At 36.4% G+C, this 17,408-nt stretch overlaps 1 protein-coding gene across 1 annotated transcript in view; it reads left to right on the top strand.

The window, feature by feature from the left end:
* The window catches only part of LOC136038223 (ER degradation-enhancing alpha-mannosidase-like protein 3), a 104,311-nt gene that overhangs the window by 45,427 nt on the left and 41,476 nt on the right, over positions 1-17,408 (top strand). Inside the window, exons 6-9 of the mRNA XM_065721315.1 lie at positions 1,695-1,898; positions 7,180-7,305; positions 14,250-14,354; positions 16,797-16,984. Coding sequence (XP_065577387.1) covers positions 1,695-1,898; positions 7,180-7,305; positions 14,250-14,354; positions 16,797-16,984 — 623 coding nt within the window. The remainder of the gene's footprint in view (positions 1-1,694; positions 1,899-7,179; positions 7,306-14,249; positions 14,355-16,796; positions 16,985-17,408) is intronic.

Raw genomic sequence — 17,408 nt, 5'->3', positions numbered from 1 at the left:
TTGGTAATGATTGGCTGAAAATTCTTACGAAAAGAAAAGTTTATTCCAGGAATCTTCTGAAAAATGAGTTGTTAAAATTCCTGCTTTTGACGGACTAAGAAATTAATATAAATTCTTGAGTTGACCTAGAAACTCTATTTATAACTCTATTACTCTATTAAACGCTAGAACTCTATTAAAGTATTGGAAAGGACGTTATAGTTTCGTAAATATCTATCTCCCGTCTCTTGATGTGCCTGCCTTCCAAAATCACAACAAATTCGCTATAAACAAATATAGAAAATTATTGATACATTAATCTTCAATGTTTAATTAATTCAGTGCGTCTTTTGAGTGGTAAAAGATTCAACTATCAGAAGCAACTGAATTTAGTTATTTTCAGCAAAAGCAATCATTTTCATCAGTCTTAGCTCGACTTATGCGGGGTAGAGAGCTGTTTTAATTATGTTCTTGATTTAAACACTTTGAAGCAACTTTGAAAAAGTAGCGCCAGGTTGGCTGTTACAGAAGCAAACTGTCTGGGTTTTAAAATTGTGGGGGCTATCAATGTTTTTATAGTTAGGGTAAGGTAATAATGCAAAATGTCGAAAATGTCAGGCTGTCAATGTTTTTGTAGTTAGGATAAGGTAATAATGCAAAATGTCAAACAGGCAAAATGTTAGCTGTAAAAAAAATTACCAACGTATATCAAAACTGGCAAAATGTCAGAAAGAGTAAAACAAATTTCAGAAAGAGCATTAAAAACTTAAAAATGAATGTCTCGTCTCCTACTGTTAAAAGTTTCCGGATCGGTTTCAATTCAGTATTCAAGTACAGAAGTACGTCTTTTTATACCTTTTCATACTTTTTTATTATATACATGATGATAATCTGTACTATACTAGCATGTTATCGGGACTTTACTGCTTATGGGTTAATAAAGATACAGTACAGTTATTATTATTATTACTGCTGAAAGAAAATACAGTTTACAAATATACTAAAAAAAATACTAACCGAATATATACAATTAAAAATATACAAAAAATACTAACCCATAAAGCATTGAAAATATACAAAAAATACTAACCGAAATTTTTTCTGGTTTTTGTACTGTAATATAATATTGACGACATAATTTATATTATATTTATTTATATTTAAAAATATAATAACATTCCAGTCCTCTAGGTTAGGATAGTCAGGAGGTTAAACCTCATAGGTTATTCAGGAATAATAACATTCCTGACATTTGTTTTATATTATATTTATATTACGACATAATATTTACGACAAATGAAAAAGCGGTCGTTCTAAAATTGTCACAACCTGTGCCTTTATGGTAGACGTGGTTTTCAGAAATTTTATTCGACGTTTAGTGAACATGCTATTTTCTTTTCTTTTTTGGGGGGGTTTTGGCTTTAGCCCATGTTCTGTGCAACGTTTAGTTTGGTGCTAGATATGTTATGCCTGTTTTCTGTCATCATCAAAGTAAACCTTCCTCTAATAACTAACTGTGGCCTGCATCATCTGGTTGCCTAATGTTCTTTGATCTTATATAGTTTCAATTTTGTTTTAAACGGTTATTCGGTCATGTCAAGCCATTAATAGTTATTTTTGCCATTTTTTTATTTTCTCTTTATTTTACTCCACAATCTTTTACTTTATTTTATTTTCTATCTACTTTTGCTAACTGTTTCTACATTTTAATGCAGGAGAAAGCCCATAAAGCAATGGATCAACTTTGGACCTTGAGAAACCGGGCCTCTGACCTAGTTGGAACTGTTCTGAATGTTCATAGTGGTGAATGGGTTCGCCGGGAGTCTGGAGTCGGAGCAGGGATTGACTCCTACTACGAGTATTGCCTTAAAGCGTATATACTTCTTGGTGAAGATAGATATAATAGTCGCTTTGATAAGGTAAGCCCCCGTTATAATTATGTGTTAATTCTGTTGATGATCGTGAGGTAGAAAATTATCCTGCCATCACCCTAACGAAACTTCTATATCTTCTTATCTAACATCTTATCTAGCATCTTATCTCTTATCTTAACGATCTTCTTATCTTATTAAATCGGCTATAGTTTGGAGGTAAAAAACAAGATAGCGCCAATTTTTAGCGCTCTCTGGGTAGTAAATCAACGCGAAAATCAGACATGAAAAGTGGCGAGATAGACACGGGTCTATCTCGTGATTCGGGTCAGTTATTCAGAAACGGAACGTATTATCTTCTATCAAATTGCACAGAGATGGAATCTTGAATAGAATTCCAACATGACATTTAATTATTTTATGACGAATTTAGGCGTCGTATCGTAAAGTTCTTGATTATATGGAAGGGGGGATAGGACTTAGACCCCTCTCCCTCCGCCTAGTGCTCTCGTAATGAAAATGGTATTTTGATAATTCTAAATGTGAATTTTGACAAAAGAAAGTTGAAAAAATTGCAAATTTGCTATTTCAAAGTGCATACTTTAGCATTTCTTCTTTCAGCGCTTTAATGGCCCTTTTTATTCTTGGCATGTTCTTATATATGTGAATAAGGAAAATACGTTTTATGCAATTAAAAGGCGTATAGGTAATTACACCGTTATTAGCCCTATCGTATAGGCTTTCAGAATGAAATACATAGTTGGTGTGTTAAAAACACCATATATTGCATAATATGTTGCTTTCGTTCGTGCAGCATCGGTTGGTGACGTCCAAAAACTACCGGATGGTCCTGTTTTCAATTTTGCCAAAAACACAAAATTGGAAATCAGAAGAAAGATTGTTTGTTGGTCTCTACCGAATAAGAATGACTGTGAGCTGACTCTTTTTATTTGGGACCAATCCTGAATGATGGATCGTGGATTATTCATGGTAAAAGCTGCAGTGACGTCATTCTTCTCCAAGAAGATAACTTATTGATAACAGAAAAGGCCTCCTTAAATTGGGACCAGAATATCACCTTGACCTCCTCACATAAGTCGAAAAGGTAGACCTTCAGGTGGTTTGCTATTATGTCTTGGCTCATGTGTGAACTAGTTTCAGAGTCACGTATTTCATAGGGAAAAATTTTGTTTTCTGTTTTTTCCAATCTTCATTTATTTTTACTTCACTATATTAACCCCTTTAAGTAGGAAAGAGAGAGAGAGAGAGAGAGAGAGAGAGAGAGAGAGAGAGAGAGAGAGAGAAAGAGAGAGAGAGAGAGAGAGAGAGAGAGAGAGAGAGAGAGAGAGAGAGAGAGAGAGAGAGAGAGAGAGAGAGAGAGAGAGAGAGAGAGAGAGAGAGAGAGAGAGAGAGAGAGAGAGAGAGAGAGAGAGAGAGAGAGAGAGAGAGAGAACGGTTTATTAAACAACTTTTGTAGCTCTTGGCTAATTTGGAGTTGCAAAAACACTAAAACAAAAATTATGCACTGTTAAATATAGACGTAAAAAAGGTACAAATGAATTAAAATATCGGTTTGTCCGTGCATGTATGGGAATCAGTTTGAATTTCTGTCTGGTTCTGTTGTAAATGTTTGGACGTCTGCGGTTAAGATGGTTTCGATGGGCTGGGTCTAAAAGCAATGCTTTTCCAAACCTCATGATGTGATTACACAATCTTTGTTCTAGGCACTGAATGTTTATTGTAATGAGTGCTTCTTGGTAAAGAATATCTCTAGAGCCCAGGATAATCCTAACTGCCCTTGTTTGCACTGACTCTAGGTCGTACATCAGGTGAGCTGTGTGTAGTACTGAAGGGCCCCACACAGAGTAGGCATACTCCAAGACTCGTCGCACATAACAAAGATATGCACGGAGAAGACTTTTGACATCGCAACCAAAGCGACGCATTTTGGACAATTTTTGAAGGGAAGTATTACCTTTCCTAATTACACTTTCAACATGTGCAGTGAAAGAACAGTCTCTGGAGAAAGCAACACCGAGTATCTTCACTTCTGACGTGACAGGAAATGGAACATCAGGGTGGGGCGGGGGGTAAAGTCTCTTTTTATGAGGCAAAGCTGAAGAATTTTTTACTTGGTAGCATTGATGATTAGATTGGACTCATTACACTGGTAATTTTGTTGGTAAAAAATGTCACTAGCAAACTGGGCTATAGGAGTATAACCATCAAGTAAATAAGTAAGCACGAGTTATAAGTCATCCTTAAACTTAAACATGTCTACGTGCCCGCTCAATATGTAATCGATCAAAGCAAGAAATGTTATGCCTGTGAGTTTGGTCCCTTGTGGGGCCCTGTCGGTTATGTCACTCCATTCGGAGTCAGTGTCTTCTTCATGGAGGGCAAATACTTTCTGTTGGCGTCCAGACAGAAAATCCTGTACGATTGTCAGAGTTAGACGCGTAGCTCCCATTCGCTTTAAATTCAGGCATGCAATGTGGTGAGATAGAAGCTCAACGCTTTGCGAAAATCAATCGCAGCTAGATCAACAAAATGACCCTGGGTCTCAAGCCGGTTTAGAGAGCTTTCGAACATTCTTACAAGCTATACGGTAGTTCCGCACTTTGGTAGTCTTCCATATTGATTTTGTCTATGGATCACGAATTTGACACAACAGGTGGTGAAGTATGAAAGAATCTGTCACTTTCGCAAATTATGGGGTAAAGGAAATGGGTCTCAAGCCATCACAGCTTTTGGGGGGAGGCTTATTTTCGGAATGACCCGTATGTGCGCTTTCTTCCACGGTGAGGGAAACACACCTGACGCAAAGTATTGGTTAATCAAAATGGAGAGTGGAAGAGCAAGGAATAAAGCATATTCATGAATAATTTTGGGAGGGATCTTGCCAGGAATTGGTGAGACTCCCGTCTTTATTTTTCTTAGTTCCTTGTATACGTCGAACTCACTTGATTTAATCAAAACACCTGAGGGTCAATCTTCAAGCAGGGATTCTTTTTTCCTGGGAATTTACAAGAGGAAATTTGGCACATAGAGGTTAGGAAGGCGTTAACGGCACGGGACCCAAGTAAGTGCCCGCTGTCGTCTGTTATCATTATAATGGACTTGGACGATTTCTCATTTAGTTTCTTGACCGACCGGTGCCATTTCGCAGGCTTACTGTTCAGAAGTGACACCACTTTTTCGCGACCATACTTGGTTTTGGCGTTGCATACCATGTGCACTACCTGGCTCCGTACAATTGCTCCTTGGTCTGTTTTACCACACGAGTAAAGATTACTTCGCTCGCGGATTTTTGCTTTTATTGCGGGTTTGATCCACGGTTTGTCGTATTCACTCAGGGTTACTGTGTTTGTTGTGAATATTTCACAGTACTTAGAGGAAAGTTCCTCAATGAAAGCGCTTACTCTCTGCTCAAGGGTACCGTCCATGGACACTTCAGAGAAATTACATGCAGGTACCCACCGACCGTATTCACGTATGGCCGAGTCTGTTAGGGGCCTTGTTGTCACTCATGAAAGCATAGGTTTCTTTTCTGTAGTTTTGGCCTTGAGTATCAGGACATGGTGATTGGAAAACCCGATTGGTCCTTGGGAACTAGGGAAGAGGTAGAAGTCTTCGGTGATTCTTAGGATAAGGTCCAGGGTACTGTCAGATGAGTCGGTGGGGCTGTCGACTATGTGCTTCAGAGAGAGGCTAGCCGTAAGCCAACTTTTTTTAGTCTGGTTGTCTGATTTTTTAGTCAGCGATCATAAAACCAGTGCAACTGTATCTGCTTCTTATTAAATCGGCTGTAGTTTGGAGGTAAAAAACAAGATAGCGCCAGTTTTTAGCGCTCTCTGGGTAGTAAACCGATGTGAAAATCAGACACGAAAAGCGGCGAGATAGACACGGGTATTTACACATAATCCAGATAACCTCGTGATTGGGGTTAGTATATTCAGAGAGGAGTTTGCGTGAAATGGCTCTCCAAACATAGATAGCAAGACCCCCTCCGAGTCAGTTATCACCTCTACTGCTGCGCGTGCGGAGACACGAATTATACCCTGTAATTTGTCCTGAGGCACTATCAAGGTTCCAGATTTCCGTCACAGCAGCAACAGCTGCGGTTTTGCCTCTGAGTAAAACTTCCAAATCTTCCAGCTTGTTACAGAGAGATCGGCAATTTGCCAGATGGAAGTTCGCCATAGTGCAATGGGGTCTTATTGGATTCAGAAATGGTGGTCTTTCTTGGATGACGCACAGGGGATTTCGTCAAAAGGCTTTAATGTCGGAATTTTGGGTGTCTTTTTTAGCGGAATTTTTACCAGTTTTCGCCGAGAGGCCAACTTTAACGATTGAAAGTTGACACGATTTATAACCTTTGTCGGAATAGCAAATTCCACACGCGTTCTTCTTTCATTTCTCCCTGCTCGATATCCACGTTTCCTTCTTTTCGCTCTATTCCCACCATTGGCTGTAGAGCCATCTACTTCTATTTTCAATAGGTACACTCATTGTCAAAATAGATGGCGCTAAAATGGTATAATGAAAACAGACTAATTAAGTCATCTCTAGACACAGCGGTGGCTTCAGTAGGGGTAAATCTGGTACTAAAAAATAGAAAAAAAAAAACAAAAAAAACTGCAAAAGTCAATACGATTTTCACTTATGAAGATACGTGTGCCCACAAATATAAAGCTAAACAGAGGCAAATGCTTTGCTAGGTCGATCGGCGCCGGTTTTGGCAGCACTATAGATCTGTCATGGAGTACATAAGTCAAGTTTAGTGAACATTGAATCGACTTTTAATGAACAGTACTGTCAATGTGAAGTGAACCGACCGTCAATGAACAGAGTTGACGAAACCCTGTCAACATAAACTGAAAATAGAAATTACGTTCAAACTACAAAAAAGTGTTAGTAGGTAGGTGTTTATAATTTTAAAGTATTTAAACTTTAAAGAGAGGAAAATGATCCGCTTTGGTGCTTGAGTCACACAGATTAAAATTTTTACAAAAGTACTCTTCAAAGAAGGTTCAACCTATATACCTTTCTTCTGAAAAGTTTAAATTTTAATGTTTAAGGGGTTATTAGAAGGTAATGAGCAATTTTGATCCTCCCGTCGTACAGATGGAAAATTTTTTGATTGAAGATCGAGATCCCGCCTCAAAAAAGGTGCAACATGCATGCCTTTCTTTTAAAAAATTAGGAATAGGATGGGGACGAGGAAGATGGAAGGAGGTGCAAGTGGTTCTTTGGTGTACTCCAGTGTATAAACACTTCTAATTAGGGCAGTTTTGTTCCTCCTGTATTTATGTTTCCATTTCTTTAGCACTATAGAGCAGTTATGAAGTATGTAAGTCAAGGTCCTATTCTACTAGATGTCCACATGCATAGGCCTAACATCAACTCGAAAAATTTCATGGATTCATTGCAGGCATTTTGGCCAGGACTTCAGGTAGCTTTTTACATAATTTTTATTAATTTTTTCCTATATACTGTAAAAAAGTATTCATACCTGAAAACTGGAATTTTCTACGATTTATGTGTCGGGTTTCACACAACTATTAAGATTCTTTGTTGCGTAAATTCTCTCCTTTGTTGCCACAGTGCATCGTGAAAAGAAACAAGTGGAAACTTATCTTGTTTACAAACAAGTCCAACCAAACGGTTGTAGCGCCTTACTTATCTGACTGTCGAGCAATAAAACAGTCAATAGGGTGTACAACCGGTATGCTCAGTCGGGCTATTGAATAAATATAGGCTAGTGGGTAGACATAAAATTCATTTAATAAAAGTGACATTTTTTTAAAATCAGAAGATTATAAGAGTTCTATTAATATGACAACTAAAGGAATAATTATAACAGGATAGGATAGCCTAATAAGTTTCTCTAAAAAGATGTTTTTGTTGGTAAGTTAATTAACTAATGATTTGAAGTATTTATTCTTGAATAATTTCATTGGTGAATAGCTTAGATTTATGGCAGTGTTTGTCTTTTGCTACAGCTATCAGGAAAGTTGCAGATTTTAGAGCTACAATATGACATTTTTGTCGTTCACTTTCTCCTGATTTTTCAGACACGTTCCTTATTTTCAAACTTGGCGTCCGCTAAGTGTAAAACCACTTAAACTGCATATGGAGATCTTTTTCATTAGAAATTGATTTCCCGGGTTTTCTTTATTTTTTTAAGACGCATATGGTTGTTTAAATTTTTACTTAACCGATTTGAACAATCAGATTTCATCATTAGTGTCCTTGTTACTTTTGTTTGAAATGCTCAATTTTGTTTCATCTGTTTTAAGTAAATGGTTTCAGGGAATGCACTTCCTTTCCATTTATAGATAAAATGAAAAAATTAGAAATGTTGAATCAAAACAGTAAACAAATAAACTAGATAAAAGCCCGAATGTTTTGATTATACATCCAGGAAGCTTTATCAATAACAAATGAACATAAAATGAACAGAACGGTTTTTCAGCTTGATTTGAATTGCGTAGACCAACCCAGTGTTATCATTATAAATATTTGTCGGGAAATTTTTTCCAAAAGAAATAATATACTTTTTCAGATGTGATTTTTTTTTCTCTTTTTCTTTGTATGTAGAAATATATTTAACGGTCTTTTATCAATTCTTTTAGTTGTTTATTCCATCTATTTTCCCATTATCTAACGTGAGGCCAAAACATTCGTTTTTTTAAATTTATTTTGTTCACTGTCTTGACCAAAAATTTTATCCTTTTTTACGGCACTTGGTATCTACCAAGTGACATATAGCGATCGCAAATTCTGTCGGTCGGTCGGTATGTCTGTTTGTCCTGGTTTTGCTAGTTTAGGCACTTCCAGGTAAGCTAAGACGATGACATTTGGCAGGTGTACCAGAAACCAAACTAGATTAAATTAGAAATTGTCGTTTCCCTGATTCGATCATCTGGGGAAAGTGGGGGAACGGTAGATCGGAAAAATTAGAAAAAAATGGGGCATTTTTAACTTACGAACGGGTGATCGGATCTTAATGAAATTCGACGTTTGGAAGGATATCATGTCTCAGAGCTCTTAATTTAAATCTTGACCGAATTCCGGTGACATTGGGGGATTGGGAGAGGGGGAGGAACCCAAAATCTTGGAAAACGCTTAGAGTGGAGGGATCGGGATGAAACTTGGTGGGAAAAATAAGCACAAGTCCTAGATACGTGATTGACATAACCGGAACGGATCCGCTCTCATTGGGGGAGTGGGGGGGGGGGGGAGGTTTAATTCTAAAAAATTAGAAAAATGAGTTATTTTTTGCTTACGAAGGAGTGATCGGATTTTAATGAAATTTGATGTTTGGAAGGATATCGTATCTCAGAGCTCTTATTTTAAATCCCGACCGGATCTGGTGACATTGGGGGGGAACCTAAAATCTTGGAAAACGCTTAGAGTGGAGGGACGGGATGAAACTTGGTGGGAAAAAAGCAAAAGTCCTAGATACGTGATTGTCATAACCGGAACAGATCCACTCTCTTTCGGGGAGTTAGGGGAGGGTTAATTCTGAAAAATTGTAAAAAATGAGGTATTATTAACTTACGAAGGAGTGATCGGATCTTAATGAAATTTCATTTTTTGAAGGACCTCGTAATTCAGATATCTCATTTTATATCCTGACTGGAACCAGCGTTATTGGGGGAGGTGGAGGGGAGTCGGAAATCTTGGAAAACGCTTAAAGCGGAGAGATCAGGATAAAACTTGGTGGGAAGAATAAGCATAAATCCAAGATGCCTGACTGACATAACCGGAACGGATCCACTCTCTTTGGTTGAGTTGGGGGGGGGGATAATTCGGAAAAATTAGGAAAAATGAGGTATTTATTACTGACGAACGGGTGAAGAGATCTTAATGAAATTTGATATTTAGAAGGATCTAGTGCTTTAGAACTCTCATTTTAAATCCCGACCAGATCCGATGACATTAGGGGAGTTGGAGGGGGAAATCGGAATTCTTGGAAAACGTGAAAATCGAGGCATCTTACGAATGGGTGATCGGATCTTAATGAAACTTGATTTGTACGAAAATCTTATGTCTCAGTTGCACCATTTTCAATTCGAATCGGATCCAGGGACATAGAGGGCTGGAGGCGGGAAACAGAAATCTTGGAAACCGGAAATCTTGGAAAATGCTGAGAGTGGAGGGATCGTGATGAAACTTGATGGGAATAATAAGCTTAAGTTACAGATACGTGATTGACATGATTGGAACAGATCCGTTCTCTTTCGGGGAGCTTGGGGTTGTTAATTTGGAAAAATGAGAAAAAATGTGGTATTTTTAACTTAAGAACGGGTGACCGGATCTTAATGAATTCGATATTTAGAAGGAACCCATTTCTCAGAGCTCTTATTTCAAATCCTGACAAGATCTGTTGAGCATTGGGGGGAGTTGGAGGGGAAACTGGAAATCTTTGAACACACTTAGAGTGGAGAGGTCGGGATGAAACTTGGTGGGTAGAATAAGCAAATGTTGTAGATACTTGATTGACGTAACTGGACTGGATCCGCTCTCTTTGGGGGAGTTAGGGATTGGGGTTCAGTGCTTAGGCGAATTTAGTGCTTCTGGACGTGCTAGGACGATGAAAATTGGTAGGCGTGTCTGGGAGCTGCACAAAATGACTTGATAAAGTCTTTTTCCCTGATTCGACCATCTAGGGGGCTGAAGGGAGAGGAAAAGTTAGAAAAAATTGACGTATTTTTAACTTACGATTGGGTCATCGGATATAAATGAATTTTGATATTTAGAAGAACCTCGTTTAAAATATTTTTCCAAGTTGTATTTCATTTTATTTATTGTACGTTCTGTTTTTCAAGTGGACTTCCTTAGAATTATGCTTTCAATAGGAAATGGTATAATTTTCAAGATTATTGCGTGTGTTCTATTGAATTCAGCGCATGCAATCATAAAAAGGGTTTTGCGAGTAAACTATTCTTTAGCGAAAAATTATAATCCTTTCTGCTCCCAACTCTCCCCCTGTCGGCACCCCACTTGTCTGCCCTTCTCTACCAATACCCGTTTATTTATCCCCCTCCACCAATCTTGCGACCTTTGAACCTAATTAGAGCAAATTTTGGCATTTTTACACTGAAGTCATCTTACGTAATCTGTGATCAAACAGTTCGTGGTAACGAACTGTAGTAAGGAGCGACCCGGCTCAATAGTAAACGAAACTCTAAAAAAACGGAATTTCGGTGCTAAAAGATATATTAAAATAATCGTATTTTTATGCTGATTTTAAATATATAAGTTTCATTAAATTTAGTCTTTGTCATCAAAAGTTACGAGCCTGAGAAAATTTGCCTTATTTTGGAAAATAGGGGGAAACACCCCCTAAAAATCATGGAATCTTAACGAAAATCACACCATTGCAACATATCAGAGAACCCTGTAGAGAAAATTTCAAGGTCCAATCTACAAAAATGTGGGATTTCGTAATTTTTGCCAGAAGACAAGTCACGGGTGCGTGTTTATTTGTTTGTTTGTCTGTTTTTTGTTTTGTTTTTCCCCAGGGGTCATCGTATCGACCAAGTGGTCCTAGAGTGTTGCAAGAGGGCTCATTCTAACGGAAATGAAAAGTTCTAGTGCCCTTTTTAAGTGACCAAAAAAATTGGAGGGCACCTAGGCCCCCTCCCACGCTCATTTTTTTCCCAAAGGCAACGGATCAAAATTTTGAGATAGCCATTTTGTTCCGCATAGTCGAAAGCCATAATAACTATGTCCTTGGGGATGACTTACCCCCCCTCCCCCAGAGTCCCTGGGGGGAGGGGCTGCAAGTTACAAACTTTGACCAATCTTTACATACAGCAATGGTTATTGGGAAGTGTACCGACGTTTTCAGGGGGATTTTTTTAGTTTGGGTGGGGGGTTGAGGGGCTATGTGGGAGGATCTTTCCTTGGAGGAACATTTCATGAGGGAAGAGAAATTCAACGAAAAGGGCGCACATGAAAAAGTTTTTTCAATTGAAAGTAAGGAGAAGCGTTAAAACTTAAAACGAACAGAGATTATTACGCATATGAGGGGTTCTAAAAATACTTTAGCATTAAGAACGAGGTATTTAGGAGGAGATAAATACTTCCCTCTTTATGCTAAAGTATTTTTAGTAATTTCAACTATTTCTTCTATGGTTTTTCTGATTCAGGGGTCATTCTTAAAGAATTCTGACAAAACTTAAGATTTAGTGTGAAGAGCGATGTCTTAACGAGGGGACAAAATATAAGAATATAAAAGTTTATTACGTAAATTAATTCTTAAGTTATGTTTATTTTTTACTAATAAAAACGTTCGTTAAAAATTAAAATTTCTAGTTGCCTTTTTAAGTAACCGAAAAAAGGAGGGCAACAAGGCCTCCTTCCCCACCCCTTATTTCTCAAAATCGTCTGATCAAAACTAAGAGAAAGCCATTTAGCCAAAAAAGAATTAATATGCAAATTTCATTTTAATAATTTATGTATGGATAGCCAATATCGAACATGCATTAATTCAAAAACGTTCAGAAATTAAATAAAAAACAAGTTTTTTTAAATGAAAGTAAGAAGCGATATTAAAACTTAAAACGAACAGAAATTACTTCGTATATGAAAGGGGCTGCTTCCTCCTCAACGCCTCGCTCTTTACAATAAAGTTTGACTCTTTCTCTGAAGTTTTCTTTTTAAAAAATTAAAAAACTATAGCGTAAAGAGCGGGGCGTTGAGGAGGAAGCAGCCACTTTTGAATGCCGCTCCTTACTTTCATTTAAAAAAACTTGTTGTTTTATTTATTTAATCGTATAGATAGAACTGAAGATACACGGGATTAAAACCTTGCATCAAAGATGGCTGTCACAGCTTAGATACCAATACAGTTATGAAAACTCCTATCTTGCCCCTGAACAGCTTTTGGTACTGAGCTCTGAGCTTGGCGCCTTCTCCAAGCCCGCGCTCCGACGCGTCCATCGTACTACAACACCATAGGCGGGAATACAGTTATGAAAACTCCTATCTTGCCCATGAGAAGCTTGAATAGTTTTGTTGAATATGTGTCAGTTTCCTGTCTCCAGCCGCTAGCATCGCTACCGCGCACTGTGTCCCAAAAATAAATCGAGTTTTCGTAACTGTATTCGTATCTAAGCTGCGATTGCTGTTGTATTTTAAGATTTTGATTTTGTTTTATTTGCGAATAGCCTTGAATTGTTTCGTTTTATATTAGTTTAAAATACATTTTCGGTTATTTTCCATGTGGGTCTTCTAGACGCCATCGGACCAGTTAAGGGCTTATAAATATATGCAATTGTTTTCTGTCCCTTTTAACTGTTGATGACCTTTTTCTCATTGCTCTGTATCTTTAGCACTTTCTTTTTGGCCATTTGGCCAAGAATTTTGGCCATTTTGTCAACAAAGGGATATTGTCAGACAAACCACCCGAATATTACTACTACTACCTTTATTACCGTTCAATTTTAGTGCCTCTCTGATGTGGTACGAACAGATGATATGTTATAACAGTAACATACGCAATATTTTCTGCCGAATACTATCCAAATTGTAGAAACTATTTTAATGGCACCTATTTAACGATCACATTCTTAGACAGGACAAGTTATACAGCAATAAGTCTATCAATATGGAAATAGTTAGTGACGAACTAAAGCAAAAAAAAAAAATACCTGAATAATTTGCAAGAAAAAAATACAAGGAAAAAAATATAGGAACCAGCATAAAAATCATGTTAGACTATCCTCGGGTGTAGAAGGACTGACACATTCCAAATTGACTGATTGTACTTCTTGAGTAATGATTGACTAATTATAACAAATAAGTTTTAGGTTTGAAAATATTTGCTTTTAATTACACGTCTGATGTTGAATAAACCATCTTTAGAGCCGGCATATATTCAGGGTTCAGTTCTGTATCCCCGTCCCTTGGAAAAAAATATGCCCACAGATTTCTCCCATGTTTTCCGTTTAATTTGCCTTTTTTTCAAAATTGTACCCCTTTCAGGTGAATTTACTTTTATAATCAAGTATTCTGAATGTCGCGTCATAATATGGAGTTTTTAACAGTTACACAGCTTAGCGGAAATGGAATAAAATTTCTTTTTGGTTAAAAGCTTGGCCTCCGTTCAATAAAGCAGCTTACCCCTCTCACTGCTGCATTGTAATTTTAGCTCAGCAAAGTAACACATATCTTAAATTCTTTACAGGTTTTAGATGTCTAAATAAATTTATTTTTAAATTTATTTCTTTTATGTTCCAAGTAAAATGAGGGCCATTGTTAATTGTTTGTTTTTCTTTTGTAATTTTTGGAACCAATTAAATACCATAAAATAGAACAATTTATTTCCTGTATTGGTTTGTTTACGGAATGTGTATATATATATATGTTTATTTCCATTTTTAGGTTTTAAAGGGGGATCTTCAGCCAGCAATTGAAACCCATGAGATGCTCTACCATGTTATGCAAAAACACAATTTTTTGCCAGAAGCATTTACAACAGATTTCCAGGTAATATTCATTGATAAGAATCTATTAGATTAAAAAAAAAATATAAAAAAACCTAAAAAACGCTTTTATCTTCAAATAATCTGAAATTTAAAAGAAGAAGAAAAAACTCGTTGTAGTGCTGCCCGGAAAAAATTCCGGGCAGAACTCGTTAGCTAAAAAAATCAGTAATCTGTGATCGTATAGATAGAACTGAAGATACATGGATTAGCGAAATGGTCTTATTTCTACCCTTAATAACGCGTAGCAGGAAAAAAATCTACTTTCAAGCGTATTCAGAGATAATCGCCATTTGAAGGATATTTTTAAAAATTTAATTATTTAAGGACTTTTTGCGAACAGTTAATACCCTACACTTTTACAAATTTGCTATACATATTTTGACCACGCCTTCCTTTTCTTTAACAGACCTAACAGTCATATCACTAACTCTTATCAGGCAATAACAAAAGGATTCTAGCAAGATTTGATCTTTCACCTGAATTGACGAAGTTAGATAAAAGCTATGAAAAATTATTGAATGTAAGGAAAATATAAGTTTGGGAATTATACGGGGAAAAGTGAATTCATTCTTGCAAGAATTGTATAAATCTTAATAGGGTTTGCTGAACTTTCTTTCAAATCTTTATTAATTGTTTTATGGAACACATTTTAGAAAGAATGACAGAGCTTAAAAAACACAATTAAAACCCTTAAATAACAAAGAAATCTAGAAAATATTCAATGAAACCAATAAACAGTACCCAAGTTTTTGCTTAAATATATTTTGGGATATATTTCGCTCATATTAAGCTTTACAACAAAATTACTGGCAATTAGGTTCCTAGGTGACGTTTATCTAAGGATCCCTAAAAGCACCTTATTATCCCCCCTGCTCGACAAATCCTATTAAATGCCCAATTCAGGTTCATCCTGTCCAGATATCAAAATATCTTAAATTATGCAGAAATATTTTGTTTTTATTTGGGCAAAGTATTTATGACCGATTTCAAAGTACTCTAAGTAAAGAAAACATTTAATTTGCAGAAGTGTCAATTAACTGGTCAATTAAACAAAGTTTAATTTCAAACTTCAGATTATCTCTAGAAATGTTAAATGAGCAATTAGATATAAAGTAAGTAAGATATGAAAATAAGAATAAGTAAGTAAGAAGTAAGTAAGATAGAAAATAAGATATATAAAGTAAGTAAGATATGAGATAAAGTAAGTAAGATATGAAAGTAAGATATGAAAGAGATTCTATTGTAAGTAAGAGTTGAATAAGTCGTTTTGAGAAAGTTCAGTTCTTTTTTAACTTCAGATATATAAGGAAATTTATGGAAAAGGATTGTTTGAAAATATATAGCCTATTCGTTCTTGAAATTTGGATGGGAGTCCTTAAAATTAGTAATTTGGTCTATGCTGAAGATAAGGCTTTAGATAAAATATTCAAGTTCTCTATTGGAGTTTATGAAGTGCACTGTGGACACATGTCCCTTCAAAGAGGACATTCTTTATAAAAATAATATGTATTTGGAACTTGATAAGGAAGGGAAATGGCATTATCTTAGCATTTTAGTGGGAAAACGCTCTAAAATCATGTTGAAACTCTAGTTGAAGTTAAAATTGAATATAGTAGAAGTGACAGTATTTAAATTCTAAGATTGGTGTCATAGCTTCCCAAAACTGTTCACCTCCCCCATCAGAGCTTTTACCTCCTTGTCTTTCTTTTGCTCTAGGAAGATAAAAGTAGATCACTAACCTAAATAAAAAGTATTCTAGATTTAATTGTTTCATGATTTACTGAAACTTAATGTCTGAAAACTTATTCATATTAATATTTAAGTTTATTATTTAAATTCATATTAATATTTAGAAAATAATATTATCTAAATGTATGTAATACTGTTACAAAAGATTTGCGTATGTCTTTAAAAATCTGGTTCAGAGTTCAGAGTTTTATTCACCAATAAATACATGTTGGAAATACAGTATTCTTTATCCCCCTCGAAAGGTTCCATGGCCTGGTATGGAGGTACAAATCATGCACATATGTCGATCAATATGCATGTCTTAAAACGTCTCGTACAATCTTGTTTCTCAGTTACTAAAATGCTTCGTCGCTCTGTATCTTTTATTTCTGTCTTGTCATCTGGCTTTTTAACTTTTTAGTTTGAAAGGTTTCTTTTTTTCTCGATCTTCCTCTTTTTCTCAATCCTCATCTATTTTGCTTTGTCTCCTTATTCACAATTTCCCTCTCTCTATCTGTCTGTTTTTCTTTTTTTTTTCTCAAATAGACTGAGCTTTATTTGTTGTGAAGTCTTAACTTTTGATCGGTTACAAATACAAATACCTTAAAAAGTTTCAAAAATAATGAATAGGCATTTTGACGTTTTTATGTGTCTCATCAATCTTGTAGGAAAGTATTTTTTTTTTATAAAGTTCTGTACACAACCCTTATTGCAGGTACATTGGGGTCAGCATCCTCTCCGCCCTGAGTTTGTTGAATCCACCTACTTCCTGTATCGTGCAACAAATGACCCCTATTATTTGGAAGTTGGAGCAAAAGTTGTTGAAAGTCTGAAAAAATACGCTAAAGTCGATTGTGGTTTTGCTGCAGTCAAGGATGTAAGGACGGGCCAGCATGAAGACAAGTACAATATCTATCTATATAAAAATAAGTTGTTTGTCTGTTGACTGACGTCATGTTTGTGTGTCGACTGACGTCATGTTTGTTGACTGGCGTCATTGTAAGGATTGAGCTGTATGTCGTCATGAAGTTGTTTTTTGACTGACGTCATGTTTCTCGACTGACCAAAATTACAGACCGGGACACAAAGGACGACCGGGACACAAATAACGACCGGGACACAACTACAACGGGGACGCCGGGGGGCACAGGGGGATATATAAATGACGACGGGGACACAGGGAATGTCGATTAGCAATCACCATCAACAAAGTTCAAGGGCAATCATTATAGTAATGAGGTATAGATCTGAATACGGATTGTTTTTCCCATGGACAATTATATATTGTATGTTCAAGAGTCTGTAAACCCGACAATCTATTTATATG

Source organism: Artemia franciscana, chromosome 17, assembly GCF_032884065.1.
Source record: "Artemia franciscana chromosome 17, ASM3288406v1, whole genome shotgun sequence".
In the NCBI taxonomy this organism is placed as follows: domain Eukaryota; kingdom Metazoa; phylum Arthropoda; class Branchiopoda; order Anostraca; family Artemiidae; genus Artemia; species Artemia franciscana.
Note: the sequence above shows the minus strand (reverse complement) of the source record. Positions and strands in the feature narration are given on the sequence as shown.